This window comes from Sorex araneus, chromosome 4 (assembly GCF_027595985.1).
Source record: "Sorex araneus isolate mSorAra2 chromosome 4, mSorAra2.pri, whole genome shotgun sequence".
In the NCBI taxonomy this organism is placed as follows: domain Eukaryota; kingdom Metazoa; phylum Chordata; class Mammalia; order Eulipotyphla; family Soricidae; genus Sorex; species Sorex araneus.
Genome location: NC_073305.1, coordinates 222,069,197 through 222,087,426, shown reverse-complemented (window position 1 = coordinate 222,087,426; position 18,230 = coordinate 222,069,197). Strand labels below are relative to the sequence as shown.

Below are 18,230 nucleotides of genomic sequence, written 5' to 3'. Positions count from 1 at the left end.
AAAAAGAAACACGAGCAGTGTCAACTGTTGAAAGTCACTTTATTTGCCTTTATTTGAAAAGGTTATGTGGTGGCCACCGCTGGAGCCTGGGTCCTCTGCACGGAGACTCTGGTGTGGGTCTTCACCAAGTGGTCAGTGAACTCCTGCAGGAGAGAAGGTGTCAGCAGGGCAAATGTCCAACCAAGGGAGAGGCCTGGGGAGTGGGGCTGGCAGTACCTGATAAGGGGACTTGGTGAACACCGTCTCCTTCCAGAGGTCAGGGGTCAGATAGCTGTAGGTCTTGGAGATGGCATCAAACGTGGCCTTGGCTGCAAAGAGGAGGAGTCAGACCATCTGCACAGGGGAGGGGGCAGCCGCTGCTGAGGCCGGCACAGTGACTCACCAAAGTTGCCCAGGGTGGCGGTGCAGCCCCTGGCCGAGGTGTAGCAGTCATCAATTCCGGCCATCATCAGCAGCTTCTTGGGCACGGGCGCCGAGACGATGCCAGTGCCCCTGGGTGCAGGGATGAGGCGCACCAGCACAGACCCACAACGGCCTGTCACCTGGAAGGGGGCAGCAGGGGTGAGGACACTGGACTGAGGCTCAGCTGCACACCCGACTCTGGCTACAGCTGCCCAGCCCCTCTCACCTTGCAGGGGACCGTGTGGGGTTTGCCGATCTTGTTCCCCCAGTAGCCTCGCCGCACGGGCACAATGGAGAGTTTGGCCAGGATGATGGCACCCCGGATGGCAGTGGCCACCTCCTTGGAGCACTTCACCCCCAGGCCCACGTGTCCGTTATAGTCCCCGATGGCGACGAAGGCCTGTGGAGACAAAGGGTGACTCGTGCCTGCCCGCCAACCCAACCACCCCGGGCGGAGGCTGTCGGGCCCCAGAGAGAGAGGCGACCACAGGGCGGCCGGCTCAGAGCTCAGGGGCCCCTTGCTGTGTCTCCCGATGACGAAGGCCGCGCGCGGAGCAGCAGGCACGGCCACGCAGAGCTGGGAGACCCCCCGGACCCCCGCGCCGGGCCGACCTTGAAGCGGGTGCGCTGGCCGGCGCGCGTCTGCTTCTGCACCGGCATGATCTTCAGCACCTCGTCCTTGAGCGCCGGGCCCAGGAAGAAGTCGATGATCTCCGACTCCTTGATGGGCAGCGAGAAGAGGTAGATCTCCTCCAGCGACTTGATCTTCATGTCCTTCACCAAGCGGCCCAGCTTGGTGACGGGGATCCACTCCTTGTCCTCGGCCTTTCCTCCACGGGCCCCGCGGCCGCGGCCGCGCCCACGTCCACGGCCGCGGCCGCGTCCTCGCAGGCCGCTGCCGAAGCCTCCGCGGAAACCGCCGCGACTTCCCATGCCGGGCCCCCCCGGGCCTCCGGGCCCTCCCGCAGCACCGGCGTCATCCGCCATTTGCTAGAGAGACGAGAGACGGCCCCTGAGTGGACCCTGCGGCCGGCGGCGCTCGGACCCGCCCGCGGGCGCCGATGTCGGCGGATTCCCACCCCGGGCCGCGCCCCGCCGGGAGCCCCGCCGCGACACTCACGTGTTTTTGTGGAGAAGAAGACCGAAGGCCCGCGAGAGGGGCCTTTTATAGTCCAGCAAATGCCGCGAGATCTCGGCGCCTCCGCCACGGGGGCCACAGGACCCGAAGGCAGCCTGTGATTGGCTCGCGGCCTCGACGTGCGCCTGCGCGTTAGTTCCTGCCGCGGCGGGTCCCGGAAGTCGCTATAAATGGTCGCGCGGCGGGCGCCGTTGCCTCTCGAGCTGCAGGTAAGGCTGAGTTTGGCCGCTCGGCGCCCGCTGAAAGTCACCTGCGGCCTTGCCCGTGGCCATGGGTGAGACTCGGCGCCCAGAGCATGGGGGCTTTAGCTCACCGCCCACTTTTGGTGTGGGGAGGTGAAACCCAGGCCCCGACAGCGCCCTGCGCGACTTCCCCCCTCGATCCTCCGTCCCCGCCCAGCGGCGCGACCCCCGGCTCCCCGACCCCGCTCAACCGGCCCGCCTTCTGTCCGCAGGGAGCTCGGACCATCGGACCGTCAGACCCCGAGAGCCGGCGCCAGCGCTGCGGAGCAGGGGCGGGGATGGGGCCCGTCCCCCCTTTTCAATAAAGTTGCTGATGTTGTATTTGTGCTTTTCTCTTTTCTTCTCGCCCTGCTTTCTCCTCTGGGTTAGAAACTGGGGTGCCCTGTGAGACGTTGGTGCGCCCCGAGCCTCGCAGGTGGGCCGGGCCGCATGAGAACAGGTGGGCAGCGTCACTCCGTTCCTTTATCCCCTAGAGTTGGGGCGGCGGCCCTCCACCTGGCTGCCAACCAGAACCTCCCTCCTATGATGTGTTTGGGAGACCAGTGGTCAGCGCCCCCAAGGCAGGGCTTCTGGGGGCATGTTTGTTGTCTCGCCGTCCTGCTCCTGCTCTGGAACGGGAGAGAGCAAGTCAGCGGTGCCAGAGGCCCAACCAGGGCTGTGGTTGGCTGGGGCCAGACAATGCCACTGTGATGTCAGCTGCCGCTGCTGTGAAATGGAGCCGCCTCTGCCCCCCAGCTCAGTGGAGCTGCCGCCCAGATCTGGAGCATGGTGAGCCACCAGGCTTGGCCCGAGCCAGCCGAGAAGCGCAGAGCCCATCACTGGTCAAGGGGGGGCAGGCCCAGACAGGGGAAGGTTGCTGTGGGGCTATGGGAGGCTTCTGAGGATGGGTTGGTCCTCAGAGTGGGTACGGGCCCAGGCCCCCACCTGGGCTCGGGGTGTCCACCTCTCCATCCCCAACCTCCCTGGAGCTGGTCCAGGCTGAGTGTGGAGTCGGTTCTAATGCCAGTTGCCTTGCAGAGTGGCGGGTACGATCTCAACCTCTTCGCCAGCCCCCCGGACTACAACTTCCTGTGCTCTGTCTGCCATGGGGTCCTCAAGAGGCCCGTGAGGCTGCCCTGCGGCCATGTCTTCTGCAAGAAGTGCATTGTCCGCTGGCTGGCCAGGTGTGTGGCCCCAGGAGGGCAGTGTGGGGGCTGAGGGCCAGGGCCGCCTCCTGCTGTGGCATGAGGCTGTCTCCGAAGCGCTCAGGCCCCCAGCTGGAGGGAGAGGCTTGTGTCCCACATCCTGACTCATGCCTCCTAGGCAGAAGACGTGTCCCTGCTGCCGGGAAGAGGTGAAGCAGAGAAAGATGGTCCACGTGCACAGACTCCGGAAGACCATAGGCCGCCTGGAGGTCAAGGTAGCTCAGCCCCACGGCACGGATGCCAGGCCTGGCCGCTTGGTCCACAGCTTGCTGTGTGGCTGCACAGGGGGCTCTGCCCCAGCTCGACTATCCCACCACACCTTTGTTCTCCAGGACCCTGGCCCCTCTTGCCACTAATGGTTCTTGCCATCCCCAAGCATTATCCCAGCAATACCTCACCACCCACTGTGTCCCAGAGCTGCCCGGGTGCACCAAGCTGACAGTTTATGGGGCCAGTGCCAACCTCGCTTGGCCTACACGGTGCTCTCCCGCTCCCCCAGTGCAGGAACGCTGAGGCCGGCTGCTTGGTCACCTGCCCTCTGGCCCATCGCCGGGGACACCAGGACTCATGCCCTTTCGAGCCGATGGCCTGCCCCAACGAGGGCTGTGCAGCACGGGTGCCACGCAGGGCCCTAGCTGAGCACAGGCAGAGCTGCCCGCTCTCGGCCCAGCAGCGCTGCCCCCTGGGCTGCGGAGCCACACTGGGCCCGGCCGAGCGTGCACGCCACAACTGCTACCGCGATCTGCGTGAGGCGTGGAGTCGGAGCCTGGAGCGCAGCCGCGGGCTGCTGCTCTACCTGGTGCGCCACACACGCAAGATGCACCATGCCACCGGCCTCCTTCGGCGACAGTTGGCCCAGCTGGGGGACTTCCTGGAGGAGGACGCCCAGGTGGTGGGTGGAGAGGCCCTACCAGGGGCTGTGACTGCCACTGAAGACAGCCTGGGGACTGAGGTGGGGACAGCCCAGGGCTCAGGTTCCTTGCACATAGAGGGGTAAATAAACGCGGAGCCCAGGCCTGGCCTGTCTACCACATAGACCTGTAGGCCTTCGTCCTTGTCACATCCACTGACCCGTCCACTTCCAGGCACAGACAGAGGGGAGCAGGTGCCCACAGGAGCCGGGGAGGGGGCAGAAGCTATGCAGGGCCTGTCGGGCAGCCCTGAGCACCTACCCCAGCTGAGTGGCTGCTCTTCCCGGCCCCTCCCCCCTAGGGTCATTCCTGACCGTGCCCACTTTCTCCAGCCGCTGATGGCCGCCCCGTTCCTGGAAGAGCGCCGTGCAGGCGGTGTACTGCCCAATAAACATCAGCTGTTCCCTGATTTCATGTACTGCGTGTTTATCGGAACCGGGCGCCCCACCAAGGCTGCTCCCTTCATGATTCGGGGGCAGGAGCCAGAGCTAAGCCTAAGGCTGATTCCGGGAGAGCTGCAGGCTGAGCTCAACGCTTTCTCGGCCTCATGCCTGAGTCTGATTCCCTAAGCATAGGACCAGAGAAGCCCCTGAGCGCCGCCGGGTGTGGCCAAAACCCAAAGACGAGACAAAAGGCAGGTCGCTTGGCCACCTCTGACCCGGAGCCGCAGCACCGATGCCTTCGTCCCGGCCTCCCAGCCTTTCTGGGGGGGTAGGGGGGTCAGACTTGGCAATGCTCAGGGCTGACTCCTGGCTCTGCGCTCGGGGACCATACGGGTGCCCGGGATTGAACCCGCCCGCACTGCTGCCGCGGCGCGCGCGTTGTGATGACGTCGTCAGGTCGTGGCGTCATCGTCACGCGCCGGAAGTGAGAGGCGCCGAGCGGTTCTCACGCGGAGGCGGCGGGATGGCCGAGGCGGGGGCCGGCGCGGGCCGCTTCAAGGCCAAGTGAGTCGGCGCGGCCGCGTGGGGCCTCGGGGTGTCCACGGGAGCCACTGGGCAGGGGGCTGCAGGGTGGCGGCGAGAGGGCAGCGCCCGGGCGGCGGGCGGCGGGCGACCCTCTCTGCTCTCCCCCCAGCTACGCGGTGGAGCGCAAGATCGAGCCTTTCTACAAGGGCGGGAAGGTGCAGGTACCGTCGGGGCTGGGGGCCGGGGGCGGGGGGCGCCGCGGCTTCTGCAGAGGCTGAGATCCCCCCTCTTACAGCTGGACGGGACGGGGCAGCACCTGTTCTGCGTCTGCGGGACCAGAGTCAACGTCCTGGATGTGGCCTCAGGAGCCGTGCTGCGGGGGCTGGAGCAGGTGCGGCGCAGGCGGCGGGCGAGTGGCCGGGCGCTCACACCGGCCTCTTGCACCAAGCGGACGGGCGGGCGAGTGGCCGGGTTCTCACACTTTGTCCTCTTGCCCATAGGAGGACCAGGAGGACATCACCGCCTTTGACCTCAGCCCCGATGACCAGGTTGGTGCAGTGTGGACTGGAGGGGACTGGGATTGGAGGTGGGAAGGTGCTGCCCTCTCTGCTGAGCTGGGACCCCCATCCCCAGGTGTTGGTGACTGCCAGCCGAGCATTGCTGCTGGCCCAGTGGGCGTGGCGAGAGGGCAGCGTGGTCCGCCTGTGGAAGGCCCTGCACACCGCCCCTGTGGCCAGCATGGCCTTTGACCCCACCTCCACGCTGCTGGCCACAGGTACGGCTGACTGGGAGGGTGGGCCAGGTGGGCCGGTTGGGCACAGGCTTCCGGCTCATCCAAACCACCCCCAGGTGGCTGCGACGGGGCCGTGCGGGTCTGGGACATTGTCCGGCACTATGGAACGCATCACTTTCGGGGCTCCTCTGGCGTGGTGCAGTGAGTAGGGGGCCGGGTGGTGGGGCGCGGGGGTTCCCCCCCACCCCCGGGCCTGGCTCACCCTGCTCCCCTGCAGCCTGGTGTCCTTCCACCCGGACCCCGCACGCCTGCTGCTCATCTCTTCGGCCGCTGATGCCGCCATCCGCGTGTGGTGCCTGCAGGGCCGCACGTGCCTGGCCACGCTCTCCGCCCACTACAGCGCCGTCACCTCCCTGAGCTTCAGTGCCGACGGCCACAGCATGCTCAGGTCAGGCGCGGCTCCCGGGAGGGTGGGGCGCCGCCGGGCTCAGGACTGACGGGACTGTGCCCCCAGCTCAGGCCGTGACAAGATCTGCGTCGTGTGGGACCTGCGGAGCTACCACGCCACCAGGACCGTGCCTGTGTTTGAGGTGGGGCCGTGTGGGGTTGGGGGGGCCGGGCTCTGTGTGGGGGGGTTACTGGGCTGTGCCGATGTGGGAGGCCGGGCTGCTGCCCCTGACCCTGCTCCTCCTCAGACTGTGGAGGCAGCTGTGCTGCTGCCGGAGGAACCGGCCCCGGAGCTGGGCGTGATGTCCACCGACCTGCACTTCTTGACCGCGGGTGACCAAGGTGCCGGGGATGGGGGCGGGGGCAGTTGGCAGGCAGGGGAGGGAGCCGTGGACGCTGGTCTCAGCCGCTCCTGTCCCCACAGGCGTGCTGCGCGTGTGGGAGGCGGCCTCCGGGCGGTGTGTGCACGTGCAGGAGCGGGCCCCGGGCCCCGGGCGGGTGCTGACGCACTGTGTCCTGGCCCCCACCGCGGGCCTGCTACTCAGCGCCACCGCCGACCACGACCTGCTGCTGTACGAGGCCAGGTCCCTGAGACTCCAGAAGCAGGTGCGCCCGCCTTTCCCTCGCCCGGCCCTGCCGACGGCCTCCCCCACGTGCCCTCCCGTCACGGGCCCCCTTTCTGTCCCCAGTTCGCTGGCTATAACGAGGAGGTGCTGGACGTGCGCTTCCTGGGGCCCGAAGACTCCCACGTTGTGGTGGCCTCCAATAGCCCATGCCTCAAAGTGTTTGAGCTGCAGACGTTGGCCTGCCAGATCCTGCACGGCCACACAGGTGAGCCCCCTGCCACGCCCGCCGGGACCCCCGCCCCCGCCCCCCAGCCTGACTCTTCCCCCACCTGCAGACATCGTGCTGGCTGTGGATGTGTTCCGGAAGGGGTGGCTCTTTGTCAGCTGTGCCAAGGTAAGGCCCAGGAGGCGTGGGGGAGGGGGGTGCCTGGCTGGCCCTGCCTCACCCCTGTCTTGCTGCAGGATCAGAGCATCCTCGTCTGGAGGATGGACAAAGCCGGCCGCGTGGCCTGCGTGGCGCAGGGCTCCGGGCACACGCACAGTGTGGGCACCATCTGCTGCTCCAGGTACCGCGGCTGGTTGGGCAGGGTGAGGGCACGGCCACCCAGCAGCCCTTGGGGGCCCGAGAAGCAGCCTTGGGTGTGGAGGGTAAGAGCGAGCAGCCAGGTGGCGTGGCCTGCTGGCCGGGGCCCAGCTGACCTCTTCCCCACCTGGACCTCAGGCTGAAGGAGTCCTTTGTGGTGACGGGCAGCCAGGACTGCACCGTGAAGCTCTGGCCCCTCCCGGAAGCTCTGCTGTCCCGGGGTGCAGCCGCGGAGGGCAGCCCCATCCCACTGCAGGCCCAGACCACACAGCGCTGCCATGACAAGGTCAGCACGGGCGGCGGTGGGGTGGGGGTGGGCGGCGTGGGCAGGCCTCAGCTGCCCCTCCCTCTCACTTAGGACATCAACAGTGTGGCGGTGGCTCCCAACGACAAGCTCCTGGCCACAGGCTCCCAGGACCGCACGGCCCGGCTCTGGGCCCTGCCGCAGTGCCAGTTATTGGGCGTCTTCTCAGGCCACCGGCGTGGCCTCTGGTGTGTCCAGTTCTCCCCCATGGACCAGGTGTTGGCCACAGCCTCGGCTGACGGCACCGTGAAGCTGTGGGCACTACAGGACTTCAGCTGCCTGAAGGTATGCTGCTTGCGCTGGGGGGCTGCCCCACACCCCCGGGCCCGGGGTCCCTGTGCCCCCACGCCCTCCCGGCCTCACGCACGGCCTGCCCCGCACAGACCTTCGAGGGCCACGATGCCTCTGTGCTGAAGGTGACCTTTGTGAGCCGTGGCACACAGCTGCTGTCCAGGTGAGAGGCAAGGGGGCCACGGGGCTTTTGGCAGGTGGGGGAGGGGACTGGCACTGACTCACGCCCCACCCCCTCTGCCCAGCGGCTCTGACGGGCTCCTGAAGCTCTGGACCATCAAGAACAACGAGTGTGTGCGGACACTGGATGCCCACGAGGATAAGGTCTGGGGTCTCCACTGCAGCCGGCTGGACGACCGCGCCCTCACGGGCTCCAGTGACTCGTGTGTCATCCTCTGGAAGGTGGGCTGGCGTGTGGCGGGGGGGGGGCAGCCTCGGAGCGTGGTTGTGACCCCCATGTGACCCCAGGATGTGACTGAGGAGGAGCAGGCCCAGGAGCAGGCCGCACGCGAAGAGCAGGTGCTCAGGTGAGTGCCCGGCACGGGGCAGACCTCCGCGGGGGGGTGCGGGGTGAGGTGGGCACACAGCAGCTCCCGACCTCCACAGGCAGCAGGAGCTGGACAACCTGCTCCACGAGAAACGCTTCCTGCGGGCGCTGGGCCTGGCCATCTCCCTGGACCGACCCCACACCGTGCTGACCGTGGTGCAGGGTCAGTGGCGGGGCCGCGCGGGGCTCCCCGGGGCTCCCTCCACCCCTGCCCCCGGCTCAGCAGTGTCTCCCTGCAGCCATCCGGCGGGACCCTGAGGCCAGTGAGAAGCTGGAGGCCACCGTGCTCCAGCTGCGGCGGGACCAGAAAGGTGAGGCGAGCCGGAGCGCGGCGGGGCGGCGGGGCTGACCAGGGCTGACCGCGTCCACCTCCCGCAGAGGCCCTGCTGCGCTTCTGCGTCACGTGGAACACCAACGCGCGGCACTGCCACGAGGCCCAGGCTGTGCTGGGGACCCTGCTGCGGCATGAGCGCCCCGAGGAGCTGCTGGCCTACGACGGCGTGCGGGCCTCGCTGGAGGCGCTGCTGCCCTACACGGGTACCTGCTGGCGGGCGGCGGGGAGGGACAGCCCGCGAGCTCTGGGCACGTCTGACCCGCCACTGTCCCCTGCAGAGCGCCACTTCCAGCGGCTCAGCCGGACGCTGCAGGCCGCCACCTTCCTGGACTTCCTGTGGCGCAACATGAAGCTGGCCCCGCTCCCTGCCGGCCCAAGCCTCTGAGGTACGGACACGGGCCATGCCACGGGTCACCGCAGAGGTGGGCCGCCCCCGTGTGCTGGCACCGGGCCCACTAAAGCTCCGTGTGGGGCGCTGCCGCCTCCCGGACTCCAGGCTTGCTCTGGTTGGGGGCAGGGCTTGTCTCCTACAGTGCCCACTGGGGGTTGCCCCACTTTGGCTCTGGCCCATGGCTACCTCTTCCAGGCAGGAGGCCGGAGACGGTGCTGTCTGTGGCTCGTTTGCTACAAGCTAGGAGGTGCCTACCTTCAGCACACTAGTGGGCCCACACCTGTCGAGCAGACACATGTGCCAGCTGGGAACCGGTGCGGCCCCCACGTGCCAACAGCAGGGCGTCTGTGGCCAGCATGCCATCAGACCCGCAGCGAGCCCTCCTGGGAGCAGGGGGAGGCGTGGAGGGCGTCCGAGGGCGCTCCTCAGGGACTCAAGCTGGAGCACAGACTCGAGGTGGGGGGGCCTCTGGAGGACGTCTGGGACTTGACTCGCCCTCGGTGCTGGCCTGAAGCTGCTTGGTGTGCACCAGGGCCACCGTGTATGCAGACACTGGGCGTCAGCCTTTGAACCTTGGAGTGCCCACATTGACCCCCACAGCCAGGCGCTCGGCGCAGAAGCTCTGAGACTCGCCAACCAGCTGGGAGCGGGCACAGCCGCAGTGACCGGGAGGCAGGAATTGAGAGGTGGACGGGCCAGGCCCCAGCAGGCTTGTTGCAGACTGTAGTCTGGGCCCCTGAGCACCGACATGTGGTCCCAGAAAATAAAAAGAATGAAGGGGCAAAGAGCATGCTCTGGGCTTGCGTAGGTTGGGCCTCTGGAGCTGCGGGAGATGCACCTGGGGACTGAGGTGCCCTGAACTCAGTTCTCACAGTGGCTGCACATTTAACCTTTGACATCGGAGAGATCCTTTCTCTGGGCTGGAGATAGCAAGGGAAGGCCAAGTGTATACATGTGTGCATACATACACACACACGACCCAACTGCACTTAACATCTGGGGAAGGGCTGGGGTGCCAGCCCACCCACCCCCCTCAAGGGTCCTCTGTGTCCCTGGTGCTTTGACAAAGCCCTCGGCCTTCCTTGGTTGGATGTGGGCAGCTGCAGTGGCTGCACCTAGGCTGGGCCAGAGACCACCTTCCTGGAGACTGGGCGGGAGGCGGGGCGTGCTGTGCACCCAGTGTTCCTGGAGCCCCTCACTTCCGTCTGTGGCCCTACACTCAGCTGCCTGGGCAAACGTAGCACCCCCTGGAGCCAACACGTTCCTCACTTGTGGCTGTGAAACCCACTCTCCCGGTCATGACACCCTGGCCTGTGCTGGCAGCACCCAGGCCCCTCAGCGTTCCTCTCCCCGCCGCCAGGACAGGACAGCCTGCCCTCTGCTCAGTGCATGGCACAGGAACTCCCCACCAGGACCTCACAGGCTCTAACCTGGGCCTGAAGGTCAGCCTCCGTGCCCGCCTGGGCTGACCATTCCCTGGAGTTCCCCAGCCGGAGTACAGCGGGTAATGCGCTTGCCTTGCATGTGTCCAACCTGGGCTCGACCCTGCCCACCCTCTGAGCTGCCCCAGGCACTACCAGCAGTAACCCCTGCGCGGTGGGCTGAATGTGACAAAGAAGGCAAAGAGGAACCCCAGTGAGGCGGTCAGGGTTGGGTCTTTTCGTGCCCGATCCGGGGCCCAAACCAAAGCCTCCCGCCTTCAGGGCAGGCACGGGGCCCCTGTGCCATCGCCAATCGGTGCTGGGGCACACCGGCCGTCTCTCCGGGCCAGGGTGGGTCCGGCCCCGGGCGAGCGGTTGCCTGGACCCGGCTCCTCTGTGCGCTCAGGGCCGCGCGCGCGTTGCCATGGCACCGCTCGCGGCAGGTGGGCGCGCCCGGCAGAGCACACAGAGCCGGCCCCGGGCGCGCCAGACAGGGGACAGGTCAGGGAGCGATGGGGGCGTCGCGAGCGGCCGCGCGGACGCCGCCCCGACCCCAGCCCGAGCCCGCGGCCCGGCCGCGGCGCAGCTTCCACCACACGCTCCTCTTCTACTGGAGGAAGCGGGAGCGGGCCCCGCCGGCCGCGCGCTCCCGGAGCCCGATCCGCACGCGGGCCCGCAGCCAGACTTCCGGGGCGGGCCCCGCCCCCCAGCGCGCGACCGCGCCCGCGCGCCCCGGCTCGTGCAGCCGCGCCCTGGCGGCGGCGCGCGCGCTGGCCTGGAGGCCGAGCTGGAGGCCGAGCTGGCGGCCGCGCTGGCCCGGCTGGCACTGCGGCATGGCGGCGGCCGGTGGCCAGGGCCCGTCCGGCGGCGGCGGGCTCTTCTCCTTCCTGCCGGGCGGCGCGCGGCCCGACGGCCCGGACGAGCTGGACACGGACGCGCGCGGCCGGGGCGCGGGCCGGCGGGAGCCGGGCGCGGCGGCCGCCCACGAGCCCGCGGCCGCGCAGGACGCCGCCCGGAGGCGGCCGTGCCGGGCCTGCGTGGACTTCAAGACGTGGATGCGCACGCAGCGCAAGGTGGGCGCCGGGCGGGTGCGGGGCGCGGGGCCGGGCGCGGGGACGCGCGGTGACGCGGCGCCTCCCCCCGCAGCGCGACAACACGCTCAGGGACGACTGTCCTGAGGACCGCCAGGAGCTGGGGCGCCACAGCTGGGCCGTCCTGCACACGCTGGCCGCCTACTACCCCGAGGCGCCCACCCGCGAGCAGCAGCAGGACATGGCCCAGTTCATCCACTTGTTCTCCAAGTTCTACCCGTGCGACGAGTGCGCGGAGGACATCAGGAAGCGGTGAGCGCGACCGGCACGTGGGACCGGCACGTGGGCCGCCCGCGCGCGGGCCTCCGGGGTGGGCGGCTGCCGGGGCGCGGGGTGGGGCCCCAGGCCACTGTTGCCGCTGCCGCCCGCGGGCTTGGGCTGGGGGTGGGCCCGGGCGCGGCCGGTGATTTACGAGGCTGTAAACCGCGGTGCACCCCTCCCTGGCCAGAGGCTGCATGCTGCAGCCCTGAGCTCCGTTCCTGGGGGAGGGCCCGGGCAGGGCTAGTGGGGCAGGAGATACCTCCTCATCCTCTCTGTGCCCCTCCCCAGGATTTACAGGAACCAGCCCGACACCCGCTCGCGGGCCCACTTCACGCAGTGGCTGTGCCGCCTGCACAACGAGGTGAACCGGAAGCTGGGCAAGCCGGACTTCGACTGCTCACAGGTGGACGAGCGCTGGCGGGACGGCTGGAAGGACGGCTCCTGCGACTAGGCGGCGGTCACTGGTGGCACGGTTGGGGTGGGGAGCTCATTAAAGTACTCAGAGCTGTAGCCAGCCTGTGTCAGTCGGGCGACCCTCAGGACACAGCCAAGAGCCAGCCCCACAGGTCCAGGCCTGGGGACCAGGAGCTGTACCTGCCACTCAGGCTGCGGTGTCCTGCTTGCCCTTCGCCCCATGCACATGGCCACAGGCCTAGCCGGGCCACATGCCAGGGGCCCGAGACCGGCCTCTGCCCTGCCCTGGTAGGGCAGGGCAGGGTGGGACAGGACTTAGGTGATGCCCTCTCTGCTCGTATAGGCTGTCCAGCCTCCTGGAACCGTCATTCTGGGACCGGGAAAAGACCTGGGGAGCCTTGAGGAACCACAGGCCGCTGGCAGCCCCTGCAATCCTCAGGCAAGGGACATGCAGACATGCAGACATGCAGATGGCAGACGGTCCCTGCAAAGGGGCTTGCCAGGGTTCCAGGGCACCAGGCCTCCAGACCCCCACCACTGCAGCAGGGCAGGGAAGTGACCAGTGAGACCTGACATCTCTCTAGCTGCTTCTCCAGTAGGGCGGGAGGGGGGAACGGGTGAGGGAGACTGGACGGGGCAGGGACCACCCAAAGGCCGAGGAGCCAGAGCAATGCGGAGGGGTCTTGTCCTGCTCACACCTGACCCCCAGGGGGCAGCAGCACCCTGTGCCTGCCTGTGATGTAAAGCTGCTGTCACCTGGAGGGCCATCTACACTGCGTGCAGAGAGGGCGCTGTGACTCCTTTCCCCTGAGTCCCACCCCTCCCCCTAATAAAGTATCATTTCCTCCCGTCCACTTCCTTTCTCATCATTTTGGCAGTGACCTGGCTGTACCTCGGCAAGGTGGTGTTCACCAAGGCCTGTGTCCTTGAGCTGTGGTGCTTGAGCACATCTGGGATTGCACTCTTGGCCATGCCCACAGTCCAGTGCTCTGGTGCCCCACATGTGCTTGCCAGGAGTCACGATCCTGGCCGTGGCATGAGGCCTCTGGTTTCAGGGATGGAGGGAACCACACGGTGCCGGGGTCAGACCCTCACTTCATGCTTGCCAAGCCCACACTCCTGCCCTCACAGCTAGCTCCCTGCTTAATTCCCAGGCTCCCAGGGTGTCCAGGCTAGGACGGGGATCCAGGAAGCTAGGGAGGCTTCGAGTGCAGGAGGGGTGGGTGGAGAGATGGCACAGGGGTGGGGGCATGCGGGTTCGAGTGTTTTGGGGAGATGAGGTCGAGATGGGCCTTTTGTGGGGAGAGTTTTGATTTTTGGGTCACACTGGCAATGCTTAGGGCTTATTCCTGGCTCTGCACTCAGAAATCACTCCTGGCGGTGCCTGGGGGACTATATGGGATGTCGGATTGAACCTGGTCATCCGTGTGCAAGGCAAACATCCTACCCACTGGACTCTCTTCGGCCCAAGGGCTGCTTTCTTAGGTGCCAGTATGGACCTAGATGAGGAGACACAATGGGACAGAGCACAAGTGGTAGGGTGCTCTCACACTGCTGACTCCAGCACCACAGGGTGTGGCCCCCGATTAAAAATGGGACATGATGTAGCTGGCAGAGTTCCTGACAGGCGAGAGGTGCTGAGTGACATCTCGGGGCTCTGGAGCATGGCAGTCCTTGGGGCCCTGAAATCGCATCCTTACTCGCTCCTGAGGGCTGTGGCCTGTGTGCGGAGGGTTCAGCTCAGCCCTGGGCCCCCAAACGCAGGCTTCTCTGACCAACCTTCCCAGCCCGCCCTCCCACGCCCCAGACTTGAAGGGCACTGTGGGCGCCACGCCCCTGCATGCTCCCCTCACCCCTGCCCCAAGCCAGCTGGGCTCCCTCTGACCTCTGCCTGTCCGGCGCAGTAGGAAACCAGGGCAGGGGGTGGCAGGAACCCACCGCTGGTGCTCGCTGGTGCACGCTCCAGGGCCAATTCCCCTCTCCTGGGGTAGGGGGCCACACTGGGACCCTCGGACTCGGTTGCCCACCCCAAAGGCCGGAACCCCGGTCCGCCCGCGCCCGCTGGGATGAGCAGAGCTGGCCGGGGCCCTGGGCCCTCGCCCCGGTGCTGCTGGGGAGGTGGCGGTCACGGAGCGGGAGGTGGGCGTGGCGGACGGAGGCGCCAGCCCCGCGCGTGGACCCTGCGGGGGGCGCGGGCTCGGCCCCGCCCCGCCCCGCGCGCTCCCACCTACCGGCGCGCGTTCCCGCGAGGCGGCGGCGGCAGCAGCATCGGCAGCAGCCGCGGGCAGCCTCGGGCGGGGCCGGCCGGACGGAACGACGGACAGAGGACGCCGAGGGCGTGCGGCTCGCGGGGGCTGACCATGGAGGGAGCCTCGTTCGGCGCGGGCCGCGCGGGGGCCGCTCTGGACCCCGTGAGCTTTGCTCTGCGGCCCCAGACCCTGCTGCGGGTCGCGTCCTGGGTGAGTGGCCCCGGGCCCGGCGCCGCCCGCCTCGCGCCCCCCAACCACGCCGCCCGCGCCCCCATCCCCATCCCCATCCCCGTCCCTGTCCTCGCGGCCCCTCCCCCGCCGGCCGCAGGTTGGAGTGACGTCACCGGCAGGGCGCGCCCACCTGCTGGAGGGGGAGGGACCGGGGCGTCCGCCGGGGACCTTGAGAGGTCATCGCCGGCCGCCCCCACCCCTAATTCCCCGGGGTGCCCCTCAAGCCCCTTGGCAGCCCTCGCCGCCTTTTCCCGGATCTCACTGGCAGCGAGCGCAGGGAGCGAGCCCGGGCTGGGAGTTAGCGGGCCTGCAGCTCGGGGCCTCTGCGACCACTCCGTGCGCGGCTGCAGGAAGGGAGCGCTTCCCGGAGGTGGTGTGGGAGGCAGGACTGAGGACAGCTTTGCCGGCAGGGGCATCCCGCCCCTAGGCTGCTTGCTCCACCTCCCAGGCGGGAGATGGGAGGGGTGCCGGCGGCCCTGCCTACTCCCGGGGACCGGGATGGTGCTGGGGCTGAATCGGGACCCCCGCCTTCTGCGACAGACAGCCCTCCCGTGCGCCTCCATGTCCCCGGGAAGTTTTGAGTTGGGACGGGAGAGAAGTGGAAACCACAGGGTTTGCCTTCTTAGGAAAAAGGGCTGCTAAGGCCAGCGTCTGGTTCACAGCGACCCCAGCCCACAGCTGACCTAACTCCCAGCTCCTGCGCACAGGATACTGAGGTCAACGTGTGACCTTTGGGGCCCAAACGCCAGCGGCCACGTTAATAATTAGTTATGTGGAACCAGCAGCCCTGCAGCCAGTGACGGACGTTGGAAAGCCGCCATCCTCCTGTCCCCCACAGCTCACCCCATTCGCAAGGCCCCCTGATACCCAGCGCCACCGCCGGGAGAATGATGCTCCTGTCTCCTCCCCAGCCCAGGCAGTGCAGAGGCCCCAGCTTCAAATGCACGTCACCTGTTGGGGTCCCTGTCCCCATCCAAATCGGGGAACGAACTGTGGTGCTTCGTGGTTTGGGAGGAGGTTCTAAAAGCTAAAACAGATCAGAGTTGCCGGGTTTTGTCTTTTGGTTTTGGAGCCACACCTGCAGTGCTCAGGCGCTGCTCCTGGCTCAGTACTCGGGTTTGCAGCTGGCGGTGCTCAGGGGACATGCGCTCCAGCGTGGGGCCCCTGCGGCCGCAGTTTGAGGCCGTTTGGGGGCATAGAAGATGCTCCCTGAATGGTGCCGGCTGGCGGGGAGGGAGCGGGCCTCCCCGCGGCCTGAGCGCCCCGCCGCCCCCAGGTGTTCTCCATCGCCGTCTTCGGGCCCATCGTCAACGAAGGCTACGTGAACGCCGACAGCGGCCCCGAGCTGCGCTGCGTCTTCAACGGGAACGCGGGCGCCTGCCGCTTCGGCGTCGCGCTGGGCCTCGGGGCCTTCCTCGCCTGCGCCGCCTTCCTGCTGCTGGACCTGCGCTTCCAGCAGATCAGCAGCGTCCGCGACCGCCGCCGCGCGGTGCTGCTGGACCTGGGCTTCTCAGGTTGGCGGGGCCTGTGGCGGGCGGGGGCTCGTGTGGGCGGGGCTTCCCAGGGATGGGCGGGGCCCGCGGCGGGCGGCTTACCGCGTGGGCGGGGCCTGCAGTGAGCGGTGCCTCAGGAGGGCGGGGCCTCTCCGAGGCGCTCCCTCCAGAGCGGGGTGGGGCGGGGCCTGCGGTGAAATTATTCCTCGGGTGGGCGGGGCCTGCGGCTAGCGGCCTCCCTGTGGGCGGGGCCTGCGGTGAGCGGCATCCCGAAGTGGCCGGGCCTCGGCCGGGCGTCCAGCTGGCTGGCCTGGTGTGGGCGGGGCCTCGGCGGGCGTCTCCTTGGGGCGGGCCCTGCGGCGTGTGGCGTGGCCTCCCCCTGACCCTCCGCCCGCTGCCCGCAGGGCTCTGGTCCTTCCTGTGGTTCGTGGGCTTCTGTTTCCTCACCAACCAATGGCAGCGCACGGCGCCCGGTCCCGGCCCGACGCAGGCGGGGGATGCTGCGCGCGCCGCCATTGCCTTCAGCTTCTTCTCCATCCTCAGCTGGGTGAGTGCGGGGAGGGGGGGTTGCGGGCAGCGGGGCGGGGAGGGGCCGCCCCCACCTAACTATGCATCCCTCGCAGGTGGCGCTCACTCTGAAGGCCCTGCAGCGGTTCCGCCTGGGCACCGACATGTCGCTCTTTGCCACCGAGCAGCTGGGCACAGGTCCGGGTCAGGCCTACCCCGGGTACCCGGTGGGCAGCGGTGTGGAGGGCACGGATACCTACCAGAGCCCGCCCTTCACCGAGACGCTGGACAGCAGCCCCAAAAGCTACCAGGTGCCTGCCTACTAGTGGCCAGTAGGCCCCAGCCCTGGATCAGAGGCTGCTTGGTCAGCACAGGCTCCCTGGCCCCCTGGGCCAAAGAGGGGGTGACCTGCAGGCTGCCTGAGTGTCCCCACAAGTCCGCCCAGGCCCTTACTTGCCAGACCCAGGCCTAAAGCGCTGAGAAGGGCCAGTCCAGTCCTGGGCAGTGTCTGGGGTCTCGGGATCCTCCTAGGAGACAGCCAGACCAGGGCTCTGTGTCCAGCCGCCCTCCACAGCCAGGCCAGGGCTAACCCCACCAGAAGAGAGACCCAGCCCCTCCCCAGTGGTCACTTCCCCCCCACGTTCCTGCGGGTAGTGGTTGTCCTCCCTCCTGTCATGGTGCCCCGCCCCCCACCGGCCACAGGCTCTGCCCACGCCCTTCAGGCTCCCTTCCATAACCTGGTCCTGTTGATGTCGTGTTGTGGTCTAGTGTCCAGGTGTTCCCAGTAGTTTGCCCCCAAACGGCCCCTCTGTGGCCCCTGACTCAGCACCTGCTTGCCCTGGCCTGGGTAGATGGTTCTGGCCGTGCATTCACCACGTGACAGCTCAGGCCTGACCCGGCCTGCAGATAGAGCATGCTCAGTGAGTCACGAGGTGTGACCAGCCCCTCCTGCAGAGCACGCCTGGATGCTCCAGCTGCCCACGGCCAGGATATGGCCATTTCGTGCAAGCCCCACCCAACTCCCCACCCTGCACCCTGTGTGCGTCACTGACCGCTCATGCATTGCTTGAAGCTGGCTTTCCACATCCTGTGATCCCAGATGCGTTGCCACATTTCATTCTAGAATGTCCCGCTGCAGTGATGGTGGAATGACAGCCTGTGTCGTGTAGGCCACTCCGCGTGGAAACTAAGTGAACATGTTTACAATTTTTGTATATATTAGCCTCTCCTCGCCTCTCCTATTCTGAAAAACCAATCTGTGATTGTGTATTTTCAGTGACCCCTGTTCCATCCGCAACTTCTTTACAATAAAGACTGGAAATGGGTCTGCTGTGGTGTCACTTCTGCCCCGCCCCTACCGGGCTGATCTGGACCTGGGAAATGCACCACCAGGCTGAGCTGCCAGGAGTCCTTTTCTGGACAGCCAGGGCTCTTTGAGAGCACTGCCTCACTTGAGGTTTTGGGATTTTGTTTCTTTCCTGGTGCTGGGGGTTGAACCTGGGGCCGCACACCTGTAGAGCAAGAAATCAGCCCAGTGACCCTCTTTAAAAGTAGACTCAGGAGCTGGAGTGATAGTATAGCG

General features: G+C 67.5%; 5 protein-coding genes and 2 non-coding genes across 8 annotated transcripts; 5 read left to right on the top strand and 2 right to left on the bottom strand.

Annotated features, from left to right (window-relative positions):
- Nucleotides 1-20: 20 nt before the first annotated feature.
- RPS2 (ribosomal protein S2) lies at nt 21-1,497 on the bottom strand. Its single transcript, XM_004604189.3, has 5 exons — nt 1,015-1,497; nt 629-802; nt 383-542; nt 217-308; nt 21-143 (listed from the first exon to the last, which is right to left on the bottom strand). Exons 1-5 carry the CDS (start codon nt 1,387-1,389, stop codon nt 63-65), a joined length of 882 nt encoding a protein of 293 aa, XP_004604246.1. The 5' UTR covers nt 1,390-1,497; the 3' UTR covers nt 21-62.
- Nucleotides 859-989, bottom strand: LOC129404657 (small nucleolar RNA SNORA64/SNORA10 family). Its single transcript, XR_008630028.1, has one exon. It is a non-coding gene; the product is annotated as a small nucleolar RNA SNORA64/SNORA10 family (small nucleolar RNA).
- A 131-nt stretch (nt 1,498-1,628) lies between the features above and the next one.
- Nucleotides 1,629-4,701, top strand: RNF151 (ring finger protein 151). The gene is given in 4 exon segments (XM_055135506.1): nt 1,629-2,945; nt 3,085-3,181; nt 3,466-3,920; nt 3,922-4,701. Coding segments are annotated over 4 exon segments (984 nt in total). The 5' UTR covers nt 1,629-2,547; the 3' UTR covers nt 3,956-4,701.
- On the top strand, nt 1,775-1,898 carry LOC129404740 (small nucleolar RNA ACA64). The gene has a single exon (XR_008630096.1). It is a non-coding gene; the product is annotated as a small nucleolar RNA ACA64 (small nucleolar RNA).
- A 17-nt stretch (nt 4,702-4,718) lies between the features above and the next one.
- On the top strand, nt 4,719-9,768 carry TBL3 (transducin beta like 3). Of its 2 annotated transcripts, none has more exons than XM_055135428.1 (23): nt 4,719-4,824; nt 4,955-5,006; nt 5,081-5,176; nt 5,286-5,333; nt 5,419-5,560; nt 5,635-5,719; nt 5,796-5,966; nt 6,033-6,108; nt 6,214-6,307; nt 6,390-6,571; nt 6,655-6,796; nt 6,867-6,925; nt 6,994-7,097; nt 7,253-7,400; nt 7,473-7,703; nt 7,802-7,872; nt 7,955-8,111; nt 8,178-8,236; nt 8,316-8,419; nt 8,496-8,567; nt 8,635-8,793; nt 8,869-8,976; nt 9,514-9,768. In XM_055135428.1, exons 1-22 carry the CDS (start codon nt 4,784-4,786, stop codon nt 8,973-8,975), a joined length of 2,400 nt encoding a protein of 799 aa, XP_054991403.1. In that variant the 5' UTR covers nt 4,719-4,783; the 3' UTR covers nt 8,976; nt 9,514-9,768. The 2 variants fall into 2 exon arrangements, with proteins under 2 accessions (XP_054991403.1, XP_054991402.1); XM_055135427.1 differs by having other exon boundaries at nt 9,177-9,768.
- A 1,389-nt stretch (nt 9,769-11,157) lies between these two features.
- On the top strand, nt 11,158-13,022 carry GFER (growth factor, augmenter of liver regeneration). The gene is made up of 3 exons (XM_055135476.1): nt 11,158-11,475; nt 11,549-11,745; nt 12,043-13,022. The coding sequence occupies exons 1-3, from the start codon at nt 11,236-11,238 to the stop codon at nt 12,203-12,205; spliced, it is 600 nt and encodes a 199-aa protein (XP_054991451.1). The 5' UTR covers nt 11,158-11,235; the 3' UTR covers nt 12,206-13,022.
- A 1,371-nt stretch (nt 13,023-14,393) lies between these two features.
- Nucleotides 14,394-17,973, top strand: SYNGR3 (synaptogyrin 3). The gene is made up of 4 exons (XM_055135490.1): nt 14,394-14,627; nt 15,925-16,162; nt 16,546-16,688; nt 16,765-17,973. The coding sequence occupies exons 1-4, from the start codon at nt 14,529-14,531 to the stop codon at nt 16,972-16,974; spliced, it is 690 nt and encodes a 229-aa protein (XP_054991465.1). The 5' UTR covers nt 14,394-14,528; the 3' UTR covers nt 16,975-17,973.
- The last annotated feature ends 257 nt before the right edge of the window (nt 17,974-18,230 follow it).

What these genes read in the sequence shown, in the direction of transcription:
- RPS2 (XM_004604189.3), bottom strand. Translation starts at nt 1,389, where the DNA reads ATGGCGGATGACGCCGGTGCTGCGGGAGGGCCCGGAGGCCCGGGGGGG. An exon ending in CGCCACCCTGGGCAACTTTG is followed by an intron (nt 309 to 382) that starts GTGAGTCACTGT and finishes TCCTCTTTGCAG; the next exon opens with CCAAGGCCACGTTTGATGCC. An exon ending in TCACCAAGTCCCCTTATCAG is followed by an intron (nt 144 to 216) that starts GTACTGCCAGCC and finishes TCTCTCCTGCAG; the next exon opens with GAGTTCACTGACCACTTGGT.
- TBL3 (XM_055135428.1), top strand. Translation starts at nt 4,784, where the DNA reads ATGGCCGAGGCGGGGGCCGGCGCGGGCCGCTTCAAGGCCAA. An exon ending in ACCTCAGCCCCGATGACCAG is followed by an intron (nt 5,334 to 5,418) that starts GTTGGTGCAGTG and finishes CCCCATCCCCAG; the next exon opens with GTGTTGGTGACTGCCAGCCG. An exon ending in CGCGAAGAGCAGGTGCTCAG is followed by an intron (nt 8,237 to 8,315) that starts GTGAGTGCCCGG and finishes CGACCTCCACAG; the next exon opens with GCAGCAGGAGCTGGACAACC.
- GFER (XM_055135476.1), top strand. Translation starts at nt 11,236, where the DNA reads ATGGCGGCGGCCGGTGGCCAGGGCCCGTCCGGCGGCGGCGGGCTCTTC. An exon ending in GGATGCGCACGCAGCGCAAG is followed by an intron (nt 11,476 to 11,548) that starts GTGGGCGCCGGG and finishes CTCCCCCCGCAG; the next exon opens with CGCGACAACACGCTCAGGGA. An exon ending in GCGGAGGACATCAGGAAGCG is followed by an intron (nt 11,746 to 12,042) that starts GTGAGCGCGACC and finishes GCCCCTCCCCAG; the next exon opens with GATTTACAGGAACCAGCCCG.
- SYNGR3 (XM_055135490.1), top strand. Translation starts at nt 14,529, where the DNA reads ATGGAGGGAGCCTCGTTCGGCGCGGGCCGCGCGGGGGCCGCTCTGGAC. An exon ending in TGCTGCGGGTCGCGTCCTGG is followed by an intron (nt 14,628 to 15,924) that starts GTGAGTGGCCCC and finishes CGCCGCCCCCAG; the next exon opens with GTGTTCTCCATCGCCGTCTT. An exon ending in TCTTCTCCATCCTCAGCTGG is followed by an intron (nt 16,689 to 16,764) that starts GTGAGTGCGGGG and finishes CATCCCTCGCAG; the next exon opens with GTGGCGCTCACTCTGAAGGC.